This window comes from Podarcis melisellensis (assembly GCF_964234715.1).
Source record: "Podarcis melisellensis genome assembly, chromosome: 18".
NCBI lineage: Eukaryota > Metazoa > Chordata > Lepidosauria > Squamata > Lacertidae > Podarcis > Podarcis melisellensis.
The window spans coordinates 8,613,066-8,637,471 of record NC_138536.1 but is presented as its reverse complement, the minus strand read 5'-3'; the positions used below and the strand labels follow the sequence as shown (position 1 = coordinate 8,637,471).

Genomic DNA, 24,406 nt, shown 5'->3' with positions numbered 1-24,406 from the left:
GGGTCTTAAAATCGATCAATGGACTCCTGTTGCTATGAGATACCGCTTTTATGTCTATATTCTACATATCGTTTGTGAAAGTAAAATTATTTTCGAAGTTCTGTTCGTTTGGTTTTTTCCTTTATCGATTGATTATCATTTCTCGGTATTCTGATGATTTTTAATTTCAGCTTCTTTTTTTTGTCCCCCTCCCCCCTTTAAATGAAGGAACGACAACAAAATGATAACAGCAGAATCCCCGTCTGTATTTAAAATCTCTTCTGCTCTTCTTTCCCCCTTATCTTTCTTTTTCTTTTTCTTTTTTTCCCTCTCTCTCTCTTTCTCCTTTTTCTTTCCCCCCCTTTTTTATTTTGCTTTTGTTTTTGTTACCTCTGTGCCTTTTGTCCGCAGTGCGCCGCGTGGCCCCACGGTTCTCCATCCCTCCCTCCAGCCACGAGATTATGCCTGGAGGCAATGTCAACATCACCTGCGTAGCGGTTGGTTCCCCCATGCCCTATGTCAAGTGGATGCAGGGGGCGGAAGACCTGACGCCGGAGGACGACATGCCCGTGGGGCGGAACGTCCTGGAACTGACCGACGTGAAGGATTCGGCCAACTACACCTGCGTGGCCATGTCTAGCCTGGGCGTCATCGAAGCCGTGGCACAGATCACCGTGAAATGTAAGCAGGGCTAGTTTTCCCGCCGTCGGGCGCTTGGCATGACGGGGGCTCCGCTCGCGTCTTCCTGGCTGGTCTTCACAGCCCTCACGTGGCCAGGGGTCCAGCCTGGTTAGCAGAGGCAGGGAAAGCTGTGCCCTTCCACACACGGACTCCAACGCCTATCATCCTCCAGCGAGCAGGACCAGCGTGGAGGATGATGGGAGTGGGAGCCCAGCAAGATATCATCATTCTCTCTCCCTTGCCTCTGTTTGCATCAGGAGCCTCACCTTGCCTCCCAGGTGGAAGAGCTGTTGCTTAAGCCCTGTTTTGACTTCCCTGCTTGTCCCCTCCCTCATGTTTGCATGCCTATTTCTGCATCGCCCACCTCTCCGTCAGTTGCTCCTCCTTGCTTGTTCCTTGGCTGATCTGGAGAGCTTGCTGCCGGGGCAGAACTTTTGGGCAGTGGTCAGCGGGGCTGGGGCTCCCGGGCTCAATCGGCTGGTACCCCTTTGCCCAACCCCTTTGCTCGCATGTGTAGAGAAAGCTTGAACGAAGCGTTCAGAGCTGCATCTGTGCGTGATGTTGCTGCTAACCATCTGTCAGGTCAACTTCCGCATGTCTCCCAAATCGCCCGAGAGCTCTAGCAACAGGCTGCTGCATGAAGAATGAAAGCCCTGGGCTTTTCGGAAAACTCGAGATGTGGCCAAAACACACCTTGGGTACTCCATGCATCCGTTCTTAAGTGTGCACGGGTTTCCTGTGAATTTTGCATGAGTCTTTTTGCCAATGTTGTATGATGTGTGACGGTTTACTTCCCGTTCGTTTTTTAATGAAGCATGTGGCGTTTTTGCAGAGCGACGACAGCAAAAAAAAAAAGGCAGGCCTCTGCCCCCAAGGAGAATACAATCAACAATTTGACACAGGGATAAGAGGGAGCTGGGAAACGAGGAACGACTGGGGGACAGAGGACACACACTTGGTTTTGGGTTGTGTTCAGGCTTTGAAGAGTGGTTTTGAGAGGGGCAGAGGGGGCATCAGATACGAGTTCTCTAATGGAGTTGGGGAGGGGGTTAAAGGGGCTCTTGGAAGGGGTTGAACCTGAAAGCCCTGAGTTCAAACTTTGCCATCTGCAGTTAATAGGCTCAAGTAGCAGAGACTGGGAAGGCCCCGAAGGGAGAGATGGTCGGTCAGCAGAAACACTGGACTCTGTTGGCCAGTGGTCAGACTCAGCTGCCCAATAACAAACTGCATTGCAGAAATAATATTGAGCAGGGTAGTAATAATAATAATAATAATAATAATAATAATAATAATAATAATAATAATTTATACCCCGCCCATCTGGCTGGGTTGCCACTCTGGGTGGCTTCAAACACAATATTAAAATACAGTAATGCATCAAACATTAAAAGCTTCCCTAAACAGGGCTGCCTTCAGATGTCGTCTAAAAGTCTGGTAGTAGTTGTTCTCTTTGACATCTGGTGGGAGAGTGTTCCATAGGGCGGGTGCCACCACCGAGAAGGCCCTCTGCCAGGTTCCCTGTTCTCGCAGGGAGGGAACAGCCAGAAGGCCCTCAGCGCTGCACCTCAGTGTCTGGGCTGGACGATGGGGGTGGAGATGCTCCTTCAGGTATACTGGACCGAGGCCGTTTAGGGCTTTCAAGGTCAGCAGCAACACTTTGAATTGTGTGTATAAGCATAATATGCCCCCTTCCCGCATGAACAGTAGTTTGACAGTGGAATGGGCTCCCATGAGAGGTAGTGGACTCTCCTTCCTTGGAGGTTTTTAAGCTGAGGTTGGGGTGCCCGTCTCTCATGTATGATCTAGTAGAGATTCCTGGGTTGCAACGGTTTGGACTGGATGACCCTTGGGGTCCTTTTCAACCCCATGATTTCAGGATCCATATTCTTCAAAACCCTCAACGTTACTCTACAAGTAGAATTGAGAAACTTCCATTTAGCAGAATATTCAGTCTACTGTAATGCACAGTATTTCTTCCTTTGCGGCATTCGTTTGTTTTCTACAGCCAATTATCAAAACAAATGATGCTATTCATCCGATCCACATTTTGTGTTTATTTTTCTCTTAATTTGCCTAACCACCTCCAATTAGCCTTTCAAAAGACCAAACCATTTTTCTGTGTGGTTGAGACTAATCTACCAGATTCCTGGCTGTTGATAAAATCAAATAAGCAAAGACCAGCCTGACAGGAAAAAAGGCTTTTCCATCTTGCTTTATTCTTTCATTAATTGAGAGCCTGTGTGACGTAGTGGTTAGCTTGTCGGACTTGGGCCTGGGAGAGCCGGGTTCGAATTCCCACATGGCCATGAAACTCGTGGGGTGGCTAGTCACTGCCTCGCAGCCTAACCTACCTCTCAGGGTGGTTGTGGGGATTAAGTGAGGGTGGTCTTGCCGATCAGAAGGTTGGCGGTTCGAATCCCCGCGACGGGGTGAGCTCCCATTGCTCGGTCCATGCTCCTGCCAACCTAGCAGTTCGAAAGCACGTCAAGTGCAAGTAGATAAATAGGTACCGCTCTGGCGGGAAGGTAAACGGAGTTTCTGTTCGCTGCTCTGGTTCGCCAGAAGCAGCTTAGTCCTGCTGGCCACATGACCCGGAAGCTGTACGCCGGCTCCCTCGGCCAATAAAGCGAGATGAGCGCCGCAACCCCAGAGTCGGCCATGACTGGACCTAATGGTCAGGGATCCCTTTACCTTTACTCATGAATTTTAGACTCATGAACTTAACTTAACTACCTGCCCGACCCCAGTATTTAGCTGTCACCATTCTTGCTGTAAAAAAAATGAGTTGAGGTAAGATTAACAAATAAACTACGTGAACAGATTAAGAAAGATGGCTTTACCCCTGCGTGGTTTAGCATAACATATGCCAGTATTCCAGAAAAGGAACATCGGCCCCTCTCACACCTCTGCATTTCGCTCAGTCTGGTCGATCTAAATTTAAAATTAAACATAAATCTAAACATAAAATTAAACATAAATCTTCACTTTGAACGCCCCCCCCCGCCACGTTCACCAATATACACATTATATTGTTTTATTGGTAACATAAGAGCCACGGGGTGAGCTCCCGTTGCTCGGTCCCTGCTCCTGCCAACCTAGCAGTTCAAAAGCACGTCAAAGTGCAAGTAGATAAATAGGTACCGTTCCAGCGGGAAGGTAAACGGTGTTTCCGTGCGCTGCTCTGGTTCGCCAGAAGCGGCTTAGTCCTGCTGGCCACATGACCCGGAAGCTGCACACTGGCTCCCTCGGCCAGTAAAGCGAGATGAGCGCCGCAACCCCAGAGTCGTCCGCGACTGGACCTAACGGTCAGGGGTCCCTTTACCTTTACTTTAAGAGGAAAAATGGCAATTACTCATATTTAATCTAAGCTCAGCCACAAGGGATCCTGATTGGAATTTTGTCGAATGTTATCTGTTCATTCTGCTCCTATCCTGTTTCCCTTCTGTTTTGGTTTAAACCAATTCACGAACCAAGAACCTATACATTGACCACCGTTAATGTACTATGTGTCACAGATACTTCTGCAAATTTACTGTGCTCTTTTCATGATATGCAAATACCACGAGAAGACCTGGTCTATTTATTTGTATCGTTCGTTATTCCTATGATCCCTGTCTAAAACCCAATAAAACATTTAAAAAAGAGGGAGGTGTTGAGTAACCAGTTCCTTCTCTTTCAGATCTTCATTATCATTGAACATTACTATGTTCTAAAATAATGGGAGTGATTCCCATCTCTCCCCACTTTCCTCCAGGCTCCCTAGTACGGTGGATATTTTGCCCTTTCCTTTCTTTTAAATTTTTTTTTTATTCAAAATTATAACAAGACATATTGTCCAAAAACATATCATCCTTGTTCCCCCACCCATTTTTCCTCCCTCCCCCCTCCCACACAAAACCCACCCCATCCCCCGACTTTCCTCAGTTCCAGTCTTTGGTTTCTCTAAGAATGCTGTTTTCTGCATGTTACAAAGTTGTATAGATCCTCAAACTATTTAGCTGATTATTATCAATAAAAAGTTCGTGAATGTTTATTCAAAACCTGCCAAGGAGTCCAGTTCGCTTGGTTGCGTCTTCAGGTACTTTGTAAAAGGTTCCCATTTATCCGTAAAGTCACAGTTATCCTTGTCCCATAGCTTATATGTCAGTTTTGCCAGTTCTGCATAGTCCATCAATTTTTCTTGCCATGATTCTTTCGTTGGGGTTTCTTCAGTCTTCTATCCTTGTGCTACCAGAACTCTTGCGGCCGTTGTCGCATACATGAAGATGTTTTTCAATATTTTGCCCTTTCCAGTATGTTTTCTGAGCAAGACGTGTTCCAAAATGGCGGCCGTGCTCAAGGCGCTCAGCTCCCACCTGTCTTCTTCGGAAACCGTGTCTCCATTTAGACACACACTCACAAGCAAAGCTGTTGGTTGGCGGGTTGTTAGTTTTTTAGCTCTGAGCTCACGTTAATGATTCCAGATGCCGAGCTGAGCACTTTCCCTTTTGATTGAGCCGTTTAAGGAGGATAATAAACTGTGCCTAACAAGGCTGGGAACATTTCTCCAAACAGCCGCGCCGTCTATAGACCTGCGCTGCCGGCTCCCCATGCCCTAACGCACCAATTAGGTGCAGCATTTAGCATATGGCGTCCTGCTGTTTGCATTTGCTTTTCGTTTCCCTGAGTTTTCCCTCTCCCGGTTTGCTTCTCAGCGCTCCCCAAGGCTCCGGGAACCCCCATCGTGACGGAGACGACCGCGACGAGCATCACCATCACTTGGGATTCGGGGAACCCTGACCCTGTGTCCTACTACGTGATCGAGTACAAGTCGAAGAGCCAGGACGGACCCTACCAGATCAAGGAAGACATCACTACCACCCGCTACAGCATTGGTGGGCTCAGCCCCAACTCGGAGTACGAGATCTGGGTGTCGGCCGTCAACACCATCGGGCAGGGGCCGCCCAGCGACCCCGTGGTGATGCGGACAGGGGAGCAGGCCCCCGCCAGCGCCCCGCGCAATGTCCAGGGCCGGATGCTGAGCGCCTCAACCATGATCATCCAGTGGGAGGAGCCCGTGGAGCCGAACGGTCAGATCCGGGGCTACAGGGTCTACTACACCATGGAGCCAGACCAGCCGGTCAGCAACTGGCAGAAGCACAACGTCGACGACAGCCTCTTGACCACCGTCAGCAGTCTCCTGGAGATGGAAACCTACACCGTTCGGGTCCTGGCTTTCACTTCCGTGGGAGACGGGCCGCTCTCGGACCCGATCCAAGTCAAAACCAAGCAAGGAGGTGAGTCCTCGCCGAGCCAGTGTTGTGACTACAACACGGGTCCCACCATCCGAATGCAGCACGTTCTCAGGAATAATCATTTGCTAGGCGAGTGTTCACACGACAAGTCAATGTTGATTCCTATAAATTTATACAGTCATACCTGGGACCGCCGAAACCCAGAAGTACCGGAACGGGTTACTTCCGGGTTTCGGCGGTCGCGCATGTGAAGAAGCGCTAAATTGCACTTTGCGCATGTGCAGAAGCGCTGGGTCGCAACCCGCACATGTGCAAACGCGCCGTTGTGGGTTGTGAACGCTGCGGGTTGCGAATGTGCATCCCGCACGGATCACGTTCGCAACCCGAGCGACCACTGTGATTTATATAAGTGGTGGGGAGGTGGGGGGACACACACAGGAAAACAACTTGCAAAAAAACAAGCAAGGAAAGGGGGGGGGGAATGCTTTCTTGTTTGTCCAATCTCTCCCCCTTCCTCCCTCCTTCAGTGAAAGCAGGGTGCTGGGCCCTGATCCGGCAGGTCTCATCTTACGTTCTTATATTCTTACCTACAACAACGTCTGGGTCTTTTTGTTTTTCCTGCTCTCATCAGTTCCCGGGCAACCCATGAACTTCCGTGCAGAAGCCAAGAGCGATAGCAGCATTTTGCTGACCTGGAGTCCTCCCCGCCAGGACATCATATTGAAGTATGAGCTGGTTTTCAAAGACGCCACACAGGCAAAACCCGAGGTAAGTGCTTTTTTCGCGGGGGCTTCTTTGTGGTGACTCCCCTGGTGACGGAATGCTCTCTTCGGAGAGACTCACCTGGCACTTGTGTTAGGACCCATTCAGGGCACAGAGCAGAACTCCCCGTCCTCCAAAGCCCTTTCCCAAAACAAAAAAAAACCACATTATTTTTATTTCTTAGAACAATCACGCTTCCTGAGCCCCACTTCCTGGTTCTCAAAACTATTTTCTATATCGATTTCACCCTACTTCGTATGGCTTTATGCCGGCTTGCACTAAACGTTGTGCTGGCACCGCTTCCACGTCAATAGTTTTTAAGTTGTTTATTGATTGCGTTTTGTCGTGTTTAATTCAGGGGCTTCCTGGAGTAATAGCGAGGAAGGAGTCCCTGTTTGGCCTTTGGTACCCGGACCAGAACATTCGCCTCTCTGAGCCACACCCTTCACTGCTGTGGGCTCCCCCTCCAGTCCTTTTTAAGGAAATTTGTAATGTTTTGATTAGATAGATAGATAGATAGATAGATAGATAGATAGATAGATAGATATAAAAGGAAAAAACACAAATACCAAATTACACACAGGAAGAACCATAGGCACATAATTTTCTTAACAAACAATAAAACATATATTGGTCTTAACACTAAAGCCGCAACCTCCCATCTATTCCGTATTTCGATTTCATATTACTTATTGCCAATACACACTTTTATCATAATTAAACTTTTAATTTCTTATATCTACCTTGCAACTATCACTGAAGTTCCTCGAATGCTGCAACAGAATTTGAACTACTATATTTATTTTTTTCAGATATTCTTTGAAAACCTCCCATTTTGAAACAAATTCCTGTTTTGATTTGTTCTTTATTTTTTCTGACAGACCGTCTAATTCGGCATATTCTGTCAGCTTTTTGGATCCAATCGTGTATAGAAGGGATTTGTAATGTTTGGATGTTTTATTATGCTTTTACATCTGTTGGAAGCTGCCCAGAGTGGCTGGGGCGACCCATTCAGATGGGCGGGGTACAAATAATTAAATTATTCTTGTTGTTTTACCTGACCAGGATATGCCCTTGAATGTAGATAACTCCTCTTGCTTACCTGAGGATGGTAAGCAAATAAAATAATATGTGCCCCTCTCCGCGACATCGGTTCGGCTGAAAAGGGTTTTTGGATAGAAATCCAGATCTTAATCATAAAGGCGGCCGAGTCGTTTACTCTCGGCTGCCGGAGCAGTTGCAGCTCATAACTGGAAGAGCGTAAATATCGACCGGCGACATCAGAAAGTTTGGCAAAGTGCTCCTTTGGAGAAATGAGCACAGAAGATAAAAGGGCATCTGAGAATGCGCAGAAAGCGTTTGTTGACTCTGCTGGTGTAAAAAGATGTTGCCTGCTCCCCAGTCATGCTGGGAGGTGTAGTGTTAGAGCGCTGGACCGGACCTGGAAGAGCTGGGTTCGAATCTCCGCTCAGCCATGAAGCACGCCAGGTGTGACCGTGGGCCAATCCCAGTTCTCAGCCTGACCTACCTCTCAAGGTTGTTGCTGTGGGGATTAAATGAAGACCAGGGGGTCATCCCGTGAATGCTGCTTTCAGCTCCTTAGAGAGAAAGGGGGGTGTAAATCCAGTAAAAACTAATAACTCAAAAAGGCCCATAATATATGAATCGCTCCGTCTCAAAAACCTGTAAAAGAGAAAGGGAGTATTAAGATAATCTGTGTGTGCTGTTAATCGAGCTGTCCTAAGCTGCCTCCTTGCATCTACAGTGGTACCTCGGGTTACATACGCTTCAGGTTACAGACGCTTCAGGTTACAGACTCCACTAACCCAGAAATAGTGCTTCAGGTTAAGAACTTTGCTTCAGGATAAGAACAGAAATTGTGCTCTGGCAGCACGGCAGCAGCAGGAGGCCCCATTAGCTAAAGTGGTGCTTCAGGTTAAGAACAGTTTCAGGTTAAGAACGGACCTCTGGAACGAATTAAATACTTAACCCGAGGTACCACTGTATCCTGTTTCTTTCATTTGTAAATTCAAGAATGAAATGTTGTTTTTAAGTGTAGTTCCCCCTCAGACCACCCCTGCCCCCCCCTGCTAGTTCCAGATGCATGACCATCGGCCATGCTTCTCATGAAATCATTTAATTGTATGGTTTAGGGACCCCTAAGGCTCATCTAGACCAACCCCCAGCAATGCAGGAGTCACAGCTAAAGAATCCCAGGCAGGTGGCCACCGAACCTTCTTAAAGACCTCTGCGGAAGAAGAGCTGACCCCCTTTCCAGGGCTGAGCCCATTCCATGCTGCTGAGGCTCATGGGAGTTGTAGTTCGGGAGCAACACAAACGGCGCGTTCGCAAGAACTGAGCGTTCGTTGTATGGAAACGGGTGTGCCTCTTGTTCCTGTTCACACTTTTTGCACTTTGGTTTGTCTCCCCGTCTCCCCCCCCCAATCATCTCCCCGCTGCCCCCCTTCTGCAGACGAGGACCTTTGACCCTGTGACCTCGTTCACCGTGAGAGACCTGAAGCCCAACACAGAGTATGTCTTCAAACTGGCTGCTCGCTCGGCCTTGGGCATTGGGGCCGAAACCCCGGAGGTCAGGGAGCGAACCCTGCAGGCTAGTAGGTGTCTTTTTTTCCTTTCCCCAAAATTCTCCGCCAGTGGGGGGGGGGGAATCCCTTGTCTGGGAGGAGGTGTGGATGGTGGTCAAGGGATGGTGAGTGGGGGAAGGGGGCGCCGGAGGGCGGGCATGGGAAGCTGCGTGACTCAATTCGGTCCTTTCGCTTGGTCTCACCCCCTGGCACTTAATCCGAGGGTCTCTTTTGCTCTCTGGGCTCCGTTCGGTCCAAACCAGCTGGTGATCATGCGTGTTGTGTGGAAGTGTAGGCAGGTGGGCAGCCCGTCCTGGTCCCTCTGTCCGCACAGGTGTCTGCATTTAAACCCTCGTTTGCAGAGGGCACAGGTGCATAGCTGTCAACTGTCCCTTATTTGGCGGGACAGTCCCTTATCCCAGCCCTGTGTCCTGCTGCTGTCCCTTATTGATGATGTCCCTTAAATTTCCCGGGTTTCAAAGGAAGCAGCTCCTCTCCCTCCCTCCCTGCTAGCCAGGGAGGAGGGAGGCTCCAACTGTGTTGCTTGACTGCATTGCTTACCCAATAAGGAGTCTAAGAACGACTGGGGGGTGGAGCTTGCATGCCTTGTGCCGATCAAATCGGCCGTGTTGCCTGGGGACTCGCCTTTGCTCAGCGCTTCCCAGCAGAGAGGTGACGGTGGTTTTCCTTGCTGCATCCCCTTTTCCGGGTTGCTGCGCTGTGGGAACCACCGCTTGAGGCTTCGTTTGTCTGCTGGCTGGGCTTTCTGCCTTTGGCTCGGAGGGTCTCAGAAGTTGAACATACATGTGCTGGGAAAATCCCTTATCTGTAAGCTGACAGCTATGCACAGGTGCCTCTTGAATGAACTAATGATACCTGTCTCCCACCTCCCTCTGCACCAAGGGAACATTGCACTTCTTCTGTTTGTCCCCAAACCAGAGGTCAGCTGCCTGCTTCCTTTAGGTTCTGAGCCGTTTCTTTCAAGTTCCACTTCGTTGCCAAACTTTTAAGTGGCAAGAGGGCCACCTGTAGCTGATGGGCAGGGTGGGCTTGGGGCAAATGGATGTGTGGCCTCTTAGTGTCCCAAGAGGGGTAAGGTGCGAGAGTTGTTGTTTTCCCATATCGGGTGCCTTGTGCCTGCTTGGCGAGAATGTCCCCGCACCGGTGCTTTTGCCAACCTGGCGCCTTCCAGGTGTGTTTCGAACTCAAAGCATCTGTGGCGCGGTCCGAGCCGCCCCCCTCTTCGGCTGCATTCCCACAGCGGTTTGTTCCATTTCTGTGGCTTCCGCCTAGCTGCCAAGTTCGTATCTTGAGCTCTCGCACAGCGTAAAAGCCATCCGTAGCCGGACAAAGAGCCCGTTCACTCGCTTGCAGGAAAGGAGACGAAGAGTTCGCCGGTTATACGGAAACTGAGCGCGAAACCTCTGTTCGGCTGTAGCTCTGGGTGTGGCTTTTACGTTGTGCCGAAGCTTGAACGCAGCGTAGGGAATTGGGCCCTAGGGAATGCAGCCACTGAGAGGAGCACATTGACAGCCACACGGGGCTTGTTTTGCAGAAGAAAGCAACAGAGCACTGATGAAGAGGAAGGAAAATGGCTGGGAGCCAGCGCTCCTTTCTCGAACCCCGCTGCCCCGCCGGCCCAACCCCTTGCCCATGATCCACGATGCTTTCTAGCCTTTAGAACAAAGGCAGCCTTTTGGCCACCCTAACCCCTGAGTGGCGGAGGGCGCTGGGATTAATGGTGACACCAGGATGCAATCTGGTGGTGGTTTTAGTTTAATGGATTGTCTCCCTTCGCTGTTGTTTCCCCTTCCCCTCCACCCACCTCTCCCCCACAACCACCGGGGATGGCCACGATCCCTGGCTGGCAGCACCGCAACCTGGGCTTCTCACGGATCTTTGCTTTTATTATTTTTTTAAGAAACAACAACGGACGAGGTGGTTTTCACACACACACAGGCACAAACATAACACACACAAACCCTCCTTTCTCTCTCTCTCTCTCTCTCTCTCTCTCTCTCACTCACTTTTTATTTTCTATTTTTCCAACCGCATGATTGGCTGTGGCAGGCTGTTCTCTGTGTCTCCCTGTCCTCTCTTTACCGTTTTTTTAATTTAAAAAAACAACCCACAAAAACTTGGCCAGGGCTTCAGAGTAGCCGTGAACGGGGTGGGGTTCCTTTGAGTTGGAGCGGAAAGCAGTCTTTGCAGAGGATTCTCCTCCTCCCAAGGAATCCTGCCTTATGTCACCACTAGGTAACTCTGCCTCCCTCTAACAGCCTTGTAGAGTCGATTTTTCTCCCCACGCTTCCTGTTGTCTCTGCCTTGGCTTGTTTTGGGCGACTCTTCGTTTCTGTTTTCTCCCTGACTTCCACACCTCGACTCTACCCTTGCCCTCGCGCATTGTGGCTTCTGCACAGCGTGAAACCAGAATCGTAGGTGCTGTTCTCATATGGGTTATGCCTGTGGAGGATGCAAAATTACCGTATTTTTCACTCTATAGGATGCACCTTGTTTTAGAGGGGGAGAACAAGGGAAAAAAATTCTCCCCCTCTCTGCTCAGCGCCCCTTCAGCGAAGCGGCAGGAGAAACGGAGCCCCTTCCATTTCTCCTCCCGCTTCGCTGAAGGGGCGCTGCGCAAAGAGGGGGAGAATTTTTTTTTTCTACTCGCCCTCTAAAACAAGGTGCGTTCAACTGTGCTGCCCCCTGAGTTTGTGGGGCTGGCGGTGGGGGGAAGCGATGCATTCCCCCCCCACCAGCCTCAAAGATCCCTGAAGCCTCCAGAGCGCAGTGTGAGTTCTATTCATCCCGCGACGGGATGAGCTCCCGTTTCTCTGTCCCAGCTCCTGCCAACCTAGCAGTTTGAAAGCACGCCAGTGCAAGTAGATAAATAGCTACCACTGTAGCAGGAAGGTAAACGATGTTTCCATGCGCTCTGGTTTTCATCACGGTGTTCTTTTGCGCCAGAAGCGGTTTAGTCCTGCTGGCCACATGACCCAGAAAGCTGTCTGTGGACAAACACCGGCTCCCTTAGCCTGAAAGCGAGATGAGCGCCACAACCCCATAGTCGCCTTGGATTGGACCTAACTGTCCAGGGGTCCCTTACTTTTTTGCATATACCTGAACTGCTTATATCCAGATATGATTTTAACCTGAAGATTCCAACTCTTGCTCTCTGCTGTTCCCAAAAAAAGCACCTACATGCTAGGAAAAATTGGAGAAAGGTGTCTGCAGAAAGCCAAGAGAAGCTCTTTTAAAGCTGAGCAGATGTCCCTTTTGGATTTTCTGAGGATTAGGAAGCTCTCAATTTTAGCAGGGAGAAGGTTTGGGGTGACAGCTCTTTCCGATGAAAAGAGCTCACACTGTGCAGTGTGAAGAGAGCAAGACTCTCCCGGCTTCAGCAAAAGGAACCTGAAGCCTCTGGAACGCAGCAGGAACTCGCACTGCACTCTGGAGGCTTCAGGCGGCTATCTTTGAAGCCCGGATAGCGAGGGGTCGGTGCACACCGACCCCTCTCGCTCTCCAGGCTTCAGCGAAAGCAACGCGAAGCCTCCGGACCGCGGAGGGAGCGCTCCCTCTGCGCTTTGGAGGCTTCGCGTTGCTATCGCTGAAGCCAAGGAGCCTGCATTCGCTTCATAGGACGCACACACATTTCCCCTTCATTTTTGGAGGGAAAAAGTGCGTCCTACAGAGCGAAAAATACGGTATCTCTGTGCTCTTTGAGTGAAAATCCAGCTCGTTTTGTGTTTGGGCGGGAAGCAGGGCTTTCTCTCTCCTCCCCCCCCCCCATTTTTAACCTTTATTAATGCCACTAACAAGCCAGAAATGTGGTAGCAGGGTATTACTGCCATTGAATTCTACTCAGTATTCATCCAGAGCAGATTCCAATGTATAGTAAGCAGAGTAACAACTTAAACATGTTGCAGGATTCCCCAAAAATAGACCAGAGGCAAATAATATTTCATCCAGCAGAGCTTTACTAAAGGCAAATGAGCATAGTGGTCACAAATCCAATAGAGTCAGTATTGGCCCTGTCCATAAGAAAACCAGTTGCAACAGACTTAACTTAAACTTACAATAACTTACAATAAGTCTAAATCTTAACAGTCTATACCAGGCATAGCCAAACTTGGCCCTCCAGCTGTTTTGGGACTACAACTCCCATCATCCCTAGCTAACAGGACCAGTGGTCAGGGATGATGGGAATTGTAGTCCCAAAACAGCTGGAGGGCCAAGTTTGGCCATGCCTGCTCTGTACGGAACACCACACCAGAAGGAAGAGAGATAGAAAGAGAAAGTGAAACCTTCTGGCCTTACTTTCATAGTCATCATGACCTTGACAGAAAGAGATAACAGGACCAGTTTAAGCCAGCGGCACTCAGCTTCTCGGAAGGAATAACCCAAACATCAGGAACCTTCTGCCTGTTTCTTTCACACAGAGAAGCTTCCAGAACCCTCTCGAATTACGTAGAATAGGAAAGATCTCTACACATCAGCTCAAAACTTCCTGTGCTACGAAATGCAAGCTGACAATTATATCATACAAAGCAAGCAAGCAGTTAATAATAAGAGACAGAACGAGTGATGCACCAGTACAGATCCAAACATCCATATTTACTCAGGTGGCATGAATGGTGAATGCTGAGCATCAAAGTCCAAAGCGTAGAAAATAAAAGTCCCACCAGAGGACATAAAAATGTCCTGGATGCTCCACGCCCCTGGATACAGGCAGTTTATGTTTGATTTTCTCCCCCCCGTCAACACGGTCCTACGCAGATTTTCTCCCCCCCGTCAACACGGTCCTACGCAGATTTTTCAAAGTTTACCACTGCTGGACAATCGAACTCCTGGCTCCAGTGAGCACCCACGTCAAAAGTCCTTCAGAGCAACAAGCTTTCATGTCCACGTACTCAGTAATGAGACTAATAATTTGATTATTTCAGAAATTTATTTGAGTACTTGGGACTAGAATAATGAAACCGGAGGGCATTCCCACCAAAGATAACAGAATGCCCCTCAAGAGTTCACTACCATTCCAGCAATCCTGTGTCGATTGCGATGTGATCAGAGATATCCGCACAGTTGTGTGATGCCATCTATGCAGAACAGGGCCTTTTCTGCGATGGCTCCCGTTTTGTGAAATGCTGTCCCCTGGGAGGCTCACTGGGCGCCTTCACAACATATATTTAGGAGCCAACCCAAAGCAGGCCCTTGACTAATTAAACCATCAATGACCTTATATGGGTTGTTGCTTCATTTGTCATTATGCTGTTTTTTGTGTTTTTATACAGTAAAGCAGTCTGATGAGAGATGGTCTATAAATTTAATAAGTCGATAAATAACTTTGAGGGAACGTTCCCTCACATATAATGAAACAGGTTTATAGGATTTAGCTGGACTTGTCTCCAGCGAAGGTATAGTTTATTCTCCGCATTTTATGTGAGCCAATTTGTCCCCTGGCAGTTATACCTGAGCTAGGGTTGCGGGTAGCACTGTGGTCTAAACCACTGAGCCTCTTGAGCTTGCTAATCAGAAGGTCGGCTGTTCAAATCCCCGCGACGGGGTGAGCTCCCGTTTCTTTGTCCCAGCTCCTGCCAACCTAGCACTTTGAAAGCACGCCAGTGCAAGTAGATAAATAGGTACCACTGTAGCAGGAAGGTAAACGATGTTTCCATGTGCTCTGGTTTTCATCACGGTGTTCTTTTGCGCCAGAAGCGGTTTAGTCCTGCTGGCCACATGACCCAGAAAGCTGTCTGTGGACAAACGCCAGCTCCCTCAGCCTGAAAGCGAGATGAGCGCCACAACCCCATAGTCGCCTTGGACTGGACCTAACCGTCCAGGGATCCTTTACTTTTTGCATATACCTGAATTGCTTATATCCAGATATGATTTTAACCTGAAGATTCCAACTCCATTCTCTTGCTCTCTGCTGTTCCCAAAAAAAGCACCTACATGCTAGGAAAAATTGGAGAAAGGTGTCTGCAGAAAGCCAACAGAAGCTCTTTTAAAGCTGAGCAGATGTCCCTTTTGGATTTTCTGAGGATTAGGAAGCTCTGAATTTTAGCAGGGAGAAGGTTTGGGGCGACAGCTCTTTCCGATGAATGTTGTACGAATGGGGGTGGGTTTGATGGGTGCAGAAACGGTACCCTAACGGACGTTAAGCTGAGGTGCGGATGCGCCCTGAATAATGGCGTAAAAGGTCTTCAGCCAAAACAGCGCTCAGATGATAACGAATAGTGGTTGTTGCCTCTCCCCAGAAACTGTGGAGTTTGCTGGCGAATAACAGGAAAGGAAGTTAATTTCTGCTTTGGTTTTTCTCCCTTTCTTTTGCGTATAAAACCCAAGTCTTAGAAGTACAACAAGGCTATAGTAAAAGGTGTAAACGTTGTGGAAGAATGGTGTTTGGGTCCAGTCGATGGTAGTTAATTGAAAATCTACGGGGGGGGGGGGACTCTAGTTAAGTTACATTTTAGCAAAACTGAAAATACGCAGTAGTTAAGGATGGATGGATGGTTAGAGGGATGCGTAGATAGAGATAGATGATAGATGATAGATATAGATAGATAGATGATAGATAGATGATAGATAGATGATAGATAGATAGATAGATAGATAGATAGATAGATAGATAGATAGATAGATATAGATGCCTAGATAGATAGATAGATAGATAGATGATAGATAGATAGATAGATAGATAGATAGATAGATAGATAGATAGATATAGATAGATGATAGATAGATAGATAGATGATAGATAGATAGATGATAGATAGATAGATAGATAGATAGATAGATATAGATGCCTAGATAGATAGATAGATAGATAGATAGATGATAGATAGATAGATAGATAGATAGATAGATAGATAGATTAGATAGATAGATAGATAGATAGATAGATAGATGATAGATAGATAGATAGATGATAGATAGATAGATGATAGATAGATAATAGATAGATAGATGATAGATAGATAGATAGATAGATAGATAGATAGATAGATGATAGATAGATGATAGATAGATAGATAGATAGATAGATAGATAGATAGATAGATAGATATAGATGCCTAGATGATAGATAGATAGATAGATAGATAGATAGATAGATAGATAGATAGATAGATAGATAGATAGATGATGATAGATAGATAGATAGATAGATAGATAGATAGATAGATAGATCATAGATAGATGATAGATAGATAGATGATAGATAGATAGATAGATGATAGATAGATAGATAGATAGATAGATAGATAGATAGATAGATAGATAGGTAGATGATAGATAGATAGATGATAGATAGATGATAGATATAGATAGATAGATAGATAGATAGATAGATAGATAGATAGATAGATAGAGATAGATAGATGATAGATAGATAGATAGATAGATAGATAGATAGATAGATAGATGATAGATAGATAGATGATAGATAGATAGATAGATAGATAGATAGATAGATAGATGATAGATAGATAGATAGATATAGATGCCTAGATGATAGATAGATAGATAGATAGATAGATAGATAGATAGATAGATAGATAGATGATAGATAGATAGATAGATAGATAGATAGATGATAGATAGATAGATAGATAGATAGATAGATAGATAGATAGATAGATAGATGATAGATGATAGATGATGATAGATAGATAGATAGATGATAGATAGATAGATAGATAGATAGATAGATAGATATAGATAGATATAGATAGATGCCTAGATAGACGGATTTAGAAGATGTCTTGATTGGAGTCATCTGATCCATGGTAAAACCTTTGCGAAATCTCCCCCCCTCACACACACACACCATTTATATTTTTGCATCCTCCACAGTTATATATCTGCCCCACAGCAGCAGGTCCTATGAGGACAACAGCCGTCCAAATAATCTCACCCAAAGTTTTTCAGAGGCCTCGCGCGCCCGTGGCAGTGATGATGGTGGTTCTGTTGCCTTCCTGTTAAATGTTTGGTTCTCATATCTGTCCCGTTCGAAAGGGAAAAGAGGTCCTCTTTGGTGGTTTTCCGCAGGCATGCTGTTTCGCTGCTAACGGAGGAAATGTGTCGATTGTCGGAGATGGGTCTTTGTCTTGTAATGCTGTTGTTTGTTGGTTTTGTTTTGTTTTGAAAAATGAAACAAGCGTCAGTAGAAGAAGCAGTGTGGGACCGCGGTTAACCTTTCGACTCACTGCTTGCCTCCTTAAAAGAGAAGGACCCTTCTCCATCACAGGAGAGGCGTCCCTGGAAATCCTTTAGGAGCTCAGGAACCAGGGGAGAAGTTGGCGATGGTTCTGGGCTCGCATCAAGGTTCCTTGCATGTACCCCTTGGAGAGACCCTCTCACCACATTTTGGTTATTCTGTGTGTGAAAAGCCCCTAGGTTTTCGTGAATGGGGTGCAGGGATATCCCCATTTCTCTCTCTCTCTCTCTTTCCCTTTCTCTCTCTCTCTCTCTTTCTCTCTCTCTTTCCTTCCTCCCTTCCTTTCTCTCATTAATTAGTTCAGAGAGGATTTGCTTCCCGGCTTGAAGACCTGGTTTTGGGGTGGCCTGGGGATAAGAAGAGGAGTGGGGCTTTGTAACGTGGTCTTGTAACGTGGTGAAACCAATTCTTTTTGTTTCCTGGCTGGCTGTTGGAGGAACGAGTTCAATTCTTCCCTGATCCCGGCGGCATCCTTCGGCGCTCAGACCTCCCAGCTTGGGACAGGCTTTTTGTGTCTCTCCTTTTCCCACCCCCATGCAGTCGTCCCCCCCCCCAACTCCATACAGCTCCCTCCCCGCAGTCTTAACATCATGGCGAGACCCTTTCCTCCTTTTCTTCCTTCTCTAGCTGGCATGCCTGTTCAAACGCATGGGGAACTAGAGCCTTGTAGATTTTATTTCTCCCTTTCTCTTTTCTGGGCGTATCCGCAGGGGCTGTCCTCCGTAGTAAAAAAGGATCTAGTAAAAAGGATCTAGGAGTCTTGGTTGACCACAAACTTGACATGAGCCAACAGTGTGACGCGGCAGCTAAAAAAGCCAATGCAATTCTGGGCTGCATCAATAGGAGTATAGCATCTAGATCAAGGGAAGTAATAGTGCCACTGTATTCTGCTCTGGTCAGACCTCACCTGGAGTACTGTGTCCAGTTCTGGGCACCACAGTTCAAGAAGGACACTGACAAACTGGAACGTGTCCAGAGGAGGGCAACCAAAATGGTCAAAGGCCTGGAAACGATGCCTTATGAGGAACGGCTAAGGGAGCTGGGCATGTTTAGCCTGGAGAAGAGGAGGTTAAGGGGTGATATGATAGCCATGTTCAAATATATGAGAGGATGTCGCATAGAGGAGGGAGAAAGGTTGTTTTCTGCTGCTCCAGAGAAGCGGACACGGAGCACTGGATCCAAACTACAAGAAAGAAGATTCCACCTAAACATTAGGAAGAACTTCCTGACAGTAAGAGCTGTTCGAAGCTGGAATTTGCTGCCAAGGAGTGTGGTGGAGTCTCCTTCTTTGGAGGTCTTTAAGCAGAGGCTTGACAACCATATGTCAGGAGTGCTCTGATGGTGTTTCCTGCTTGGCAGGGGGTTGGACTCGATGGCCCTTGGGGTCTCTTCCAACTCTATGATTCTAGGATTCTAGTGCTCAGATCCTCCCTCCCTGAGAAAGTTTACGTCCTACGTCGAAGGCGTTGCGATACCGCTTCAGAAAAGCATGGCTTCTTCCCCCAAAGAATCTTGGGAGTTGTAGTTTGCTAAGGGCACGGAGAGTTGTCAAGAGACCCCCTATTCCCCTCACAGAGCTACAATTCCCATAATGGTTTAAAAGCCAATGCCTCTTCGCAGGGAACTATGGGAACAGCAGCTTCACAAGGAGAAGACGAGGCCTACTAACAACTCTCAGGACCCTTAACAAACTAAAGTGGTACCTCCAGTTGTAGACAGGATCCGTTCCAGAGGTCTGGTCAGAACCCGAGGTTTCTGCCACCTGAGGACCGCTTCTGCGCATGCGCGGTCTACTGCCTCTGCGCATGCGCGCGCGGTGAAACCCGGTAAAATACTTCCAGGGTTGCCGCGCACGCATCCTGAAGTTTACATAACCTGTACAGCTCTCCCGGGATTATTTGGGGGAATCCATGGCTGTTTAAATTGGGATTACTAAAATGGAATTAGACTGCTTTAAATGTGCACTGTGAATGCAGCCTAAGTTAAATTAAGAGTGTCGTAGAATCACAGAATTGTAGAGTTGGGAGGGACCCCACGAGCCATCTAGTCCAACCCGCTGCAATGCAGGAAACTTTTGCCCAGTGTGGTTTTCGAACCCATAACCCTGAGATTAAGCGTCTCGTGCTCTACTGACTGAGCTATCCGTCGACTTGTGTTTTTTTAAGACAGTGTTGCTATTAAAGAACCTACGGTATGAATATCATACCTTAGGTCCATTGATGGACCTATGAATATCAATGGGATCTACTCTGAGCATGGCTAACATTGGATTCAATTTCTACTCTTGAGAATTAGTAACATTAACTGCAACTCTTTGTTTTTTCCTTCCTTGGTGTGCAGAGAGTGAGCTCTGAAAAAAATGGACAGTATGGTCATTCAGGCTAACCCAGGCGAAAGCAAATTCATTCACTGCTACTGATTGCTTTTCAGCCTATTGGCCAGTGCCAGTGTCGTCACCCGACGCTCACAGCAAGGTCCATTGCATTTTCCTTGTGGTTCCTTTTTAGTAAGGTTCGCCAAGGTTAGTCTTCCCCAACGTGGTGCCCTCCAGATGTTGTTGGACTCGGTTTCCCATCAGTCCTACCCAGTGTGGCTGGGAATGATGGGAACTAGTGCCAGACCACATACCACCTGCCCTGCTTGAAGAAGCTCCCAGGTCCAGAGGCTTGGGCAGGTGCTAGCAATGCCAGCCCTGACACTAGAGTAGGAGGGAAATACCAAACCTGTCTTCCCACCTTATGTATAAAGTGCATTCGTCCCCCCAAAGAATTCAGGGGGTTAGACTGGATGACCCCATGGGGACCCCCATCCAATTCTACAATTCTGTGAAATGTCCTTGCGTGCAGCCCCCGTCTTCCTTCATAGTTCCGCCTGGCAGAACAGCAATAACTGAATTTGTTCCTAATTCACCCCCAGCTTCCCACAACCCTATTAGAAAACATTGTTCAGAAAATCTGTTTGCACGACCCACAAAGGGAGATAAAAACATGACAAAATTGAAACCAGGAGCAGCTATTTAGGCACATTTATTCGGAATCCATTTGAAACGATTCTGTTCAATTAATTCAGCAAAAGTAGAACTGTAGAGGGGGAAGGGACCTCTCAGGGTCATCTAGTCCAACCCCCTGCAATGAAGGAATCTCAACGGAAGCATCCATGGAAGGTGGCCATCCAACCTCTGCTTAAAAAACTCTGAGGAAGGAGAGTCCACAATCTCCCTGGGAGTCGAACAGCTCTTACCTTCAGAACGTTCTTCCTGATGTTTAGCTGAAATCTCCTTTCTTGTAACTTGAAAACTATAGCTTGCTCCATCTTCCATATGACAGCCCTTTGAAGATGCGGGTGGCGCTGTGGTCTAAACCACTGAGCCTCTTGGGCTTGCCGATCAGAAGGTTGGCGGTTCGAATCCCCACGACAGGGTGAGCTCCTGTTGTTCGCTCCCAGCTCCTGCCAACCTAGCAGTTTGAAAGCACATCAAAGTGCAAGTAGATAAATAGGTACCACTCCGGCGGGAAGGTAAACGGCGTTTCCATGCGCTGCTCTGGTTTCGCCAGAAGCGACTTAGTCCTGCTGGCCACATGACCCGGAAAAACTGCCTGCGGACAAACACTGGGTCCCTCGGCCTGTAAAGCGAGGTGAGCACCCCAGAGTCGTCTGCGACTGGACTAAACTGTCAGGGGTCCCTTCACCCTTTACCTTTGTTGTCTCCAAATATCTTGATCCAGGGATGCCAGCTTTTCAAAGTCTGGTATTCTCCAGTGCCTTCCTGCTGCCCCCTTGCCAATTCGCACCCCACTAGATAATCCCACCCCCCACCTTTGGAAACCACTGTACCAATCGCCAGGCCTGTGCTGGATTTCCAATAAAACCTTCCCAGAATTGTGGTTTGATGCTAAAGGCTCTGGCCTTATGAGAAGCCAGGATAAAGCTTCAATACGGATACACCTTTCTCTTATTCTATCTCTCTCTCTCTCTCTCTGATTTCATGCTTCTCTTTTCTTTCCCTCGCTCCCCTGCCTGCGATTCTTCTCCGCCTCAGCTTTTCACACGCAAGCGTGCATGGTTTGGGCAAAATTTCCTTTCCCTACCCCCCCCCACCATCCTCCCCCCGCATGCCAGCACATCCCGCTACACCATTTTCCGTGCTACTCCGCCAGGGTGGCGTTCCCGAGCATCAAAAACCCGTTTTTTGTTTCAAAAAAAATCCATTAAACTAAAGGTAAAGTATTATTTTTTGATCTTGCAAAAGAATTCTGCCTTTAACTCTTCAAGTACCAGAGACAATAGACTGTAGAACACCTGGAGGAAAATCTAGTGGAACGAAAAGAAAATTGGCTGGGAGGGACCTAAAAAACAATTTTTAAAAAAGGAAACCAGATCAGTGATTATTGGTGGATATAATGCCATTTCTAACCCAACAGTAAAAGTGACAGAGTTGGCCTTTGCTCTTGCTGGGCGATTGGTTCCCTTAGAAATAACAACAACAACAATTTCTTTTCAGTATTTTTGGGAAGCGCTAACCCATTCAAAGGACTTTCACTGGCGTGCAAAGTGCACGGGACAGATTTGTAAGGAAACAGGGAGGGCAGGATAAAGAGAGAGAGCCCCCGCCCCACCCCTCCAGAGCTTTTAACTCTGTTGAAAACACATTTAATGGGGAGAAAAGGTTGTCTTTGTGATTTAGAACTCTTAAAAGAGTTCCAAGCTTGCCCCCCTCTTTTTCTGCGCATAGAATAAGCCAGTGACATTGAACAGATGTATGCAAAGTCTATGGTACCTAAAGGGTTAAAAACAAACAAACAACAACAAGTAAAGCCACTTTGCATTTGGTATATGGCAACTCAGTGAAGGGGCCCGATTCTTGAGGCCTGGACAGTCATCTTTTAAGGCCGCGTGAAAGCAGCGGCAGAAGGTGAGTACTGGCTGGTCTCAAGCGGATTCACAAATACAGCCCAACCTGTCACCTTTCCCGCATGCTCGGCACCCCTCTCTCTCGGCCACGCTCCACGCAGCTCTGGGCACGCTCCCCTACTCCTGGCGGCCTTCGGGAAACCCCCCCAGGGGGTGGGGGAGGAAGGAGGCGCAGGACAAGTGAGTTGGAGGTGGGCGAAGGCTTTTTTCGGAGCTCTCTCCAAAGTTCTGACCTCGCTCCAGTCGCTGCAAAACCTCCTGCGTCCTCTTGTCGGGAATGGCTGTCTCTCATGCAACGCACACATGCAGGCAGACACCCCTGGATTTGCACAGGTTGGGCTGGATTGTGATGGAACGGCCATGAAACCCCCCTACGAAGGGGTCCTCCTTCGCAGACGATGCGGTCCAGACAAGTAGGAGCTGTGGTTCTTCTGCCTCCCTTGCTTTGGTTGGATAGGAGGAGGTTCCCTGTCTCCTCGCCTCTTTCCCTGCCCCTCTAAGGAAGGACGGGCGTTCACACACGCACACCGTGTCTTCCTCTCGGAGCTTTTAGAGGGGTGAGTGATCAGGGCCATCCTCTGGAATAGCAGCACAGCCAAAGAAACTCTGCACTCCGCTTTTGTTTTTATAAAACATTATTTTGGACCGGGGCTGGACTCTTTTTTTTGGTACTGGCTGGGGAGGTTTTTTGGCTCAGAATGCAAACAGGGGAAAAAGGGGGGAAGAAGTTGGGTAGGTGAGGCCAGGTCTGACTCTGCAGTGGGTTTCTGGAAAGTTTTAGCTGAAGAACTGTCCCATGGTTACAAGCAGTTGAAAGAGCCAGAGTCGGCATGTGAGGGCAGCCGGTTTTAGGCATTGAGAAGAAGTCTTCTCCCTGATCAGAGCGAAAGGCGGGTGAGTTGGGCGCCGAGGATGAGAAAAGGCGCAGGGAAAACACTAAGGAGGAGTTACTCTGCATATTCCGAAGCTAAGCCATTTAGGTGCTTCAGTTTAAAGACAACAGGACGCCAGTTCTGCTCTGCAGAAAGGAAAACGCAACTCGGAGTCGCTCCAGAATAATGCGTTGGAGCACTCCAAACCGTTTGCCCGCGCCCGCCACAGAAAATAGACCTAGCTGAAAGGCAACCCGCAGAGATCTGCATTTAGCACTGCAGTGTAAAACCAAGAGGCCGAGGAGGAAACGGAAACTGTTCTGAAGAGGACGCATAAAGCCCTCCGTTCGAATCCCGACATCTCCTGGTCAGGACGGGAGAGACTCCTGCCATGTGATGGCACCGTCCCCCTGCTGACGAGGGCCGTCTTTGAGAAAAGCCCAGGTGGTGGGGGCATCAAGTGAGTTAGTGTCTCGTTCTTTCAAAGAGGCAGACCGTTGGAGGAATGCCTTAGAAACCCACCAGGAGTGCGGTCTGGCCTCCGCCGCACCAAGCGACCCTAGCCCTCTCGTAAGAAAGTCTTATAAAGTTAGCCGATGCGCGGAAGGTAGGTAAAAGAGACTACGAGGACTCTGGAAGTACTTGATTTATATTTTTTTGTATAACTAGAGAAATTATTATTATTATTATTTTATTTTGTTACAATCATCATTTCCCTTCTTTTGAATTTGTCCCCCCCCCTTTAATGCAGCGACTTGCTTTCGTTACTAATTTTCCGTTGCTGCCCCAAGCTTGCCGTTTGCTTTTTAGTGCCGTCCACCACCCCACCCCCAGCTTTCTTCTGAACGTCTGGTGTGTTGGAAGAACATTAATCCAGGGGTTGCTGATGGGCTGTTTAGCAAGTTGCTTGGACTTTTTTTACTCACAAAGCGGTGCTCTAATAAAAAGGCTCTAAGGCTGTGAAGGTCTGCGCACTCTTGCGAGGGGGGGGGCGGGGAGAAGAGAGATGGGGCCCTAAATGCACCTCTCCAAACCTCACAAGAGGAACCCTGTGGCCTCTTGTGGTTTTGGAGGGTAAGAGACAGCTAGCCTAGGCTTCTTGTGACCTTAACAGTTGCTTGGGTTGCGAACGTGATCAGTCGCGTAGCGTGGGTTGTCAGCACC

General features: G+C 47.9%; 1 protein-coding gene across 14 annotated transcripts in view; it reads left to right on the top strand.

The window, feature by feature from the left end:
• Positions 1-24,406, top strand: part of PTPRS (protein tyrosine phosphatase receptor type S) — a 305,911-nt gene that overhangs the window by 203,647 nt on the left and 77,858 nt on the right. For all 14 annotated transcript variants that reach the window (XM_081895351.1, XM_081895349.1, XM_081895354.1 and 11 more), the window contains 4 exons: positions 391-660; positions 5,355-5,936; positions 6,526-6,662; positions 9,130-9,271. In XM_081895351.1, coding sequence (XP_081751477.1) covers positions 391-660; positions 5,355-5,936; positions 6,526-6,662; positions 9,130-9,271 — 1,131 coding nt within the window. The remainder of the gene's footprint in view (positions 1-390; positions 661-5,354; positions 5,937-6,525; positions 6,663-9,129; positions 9,272-24,406) is intronic.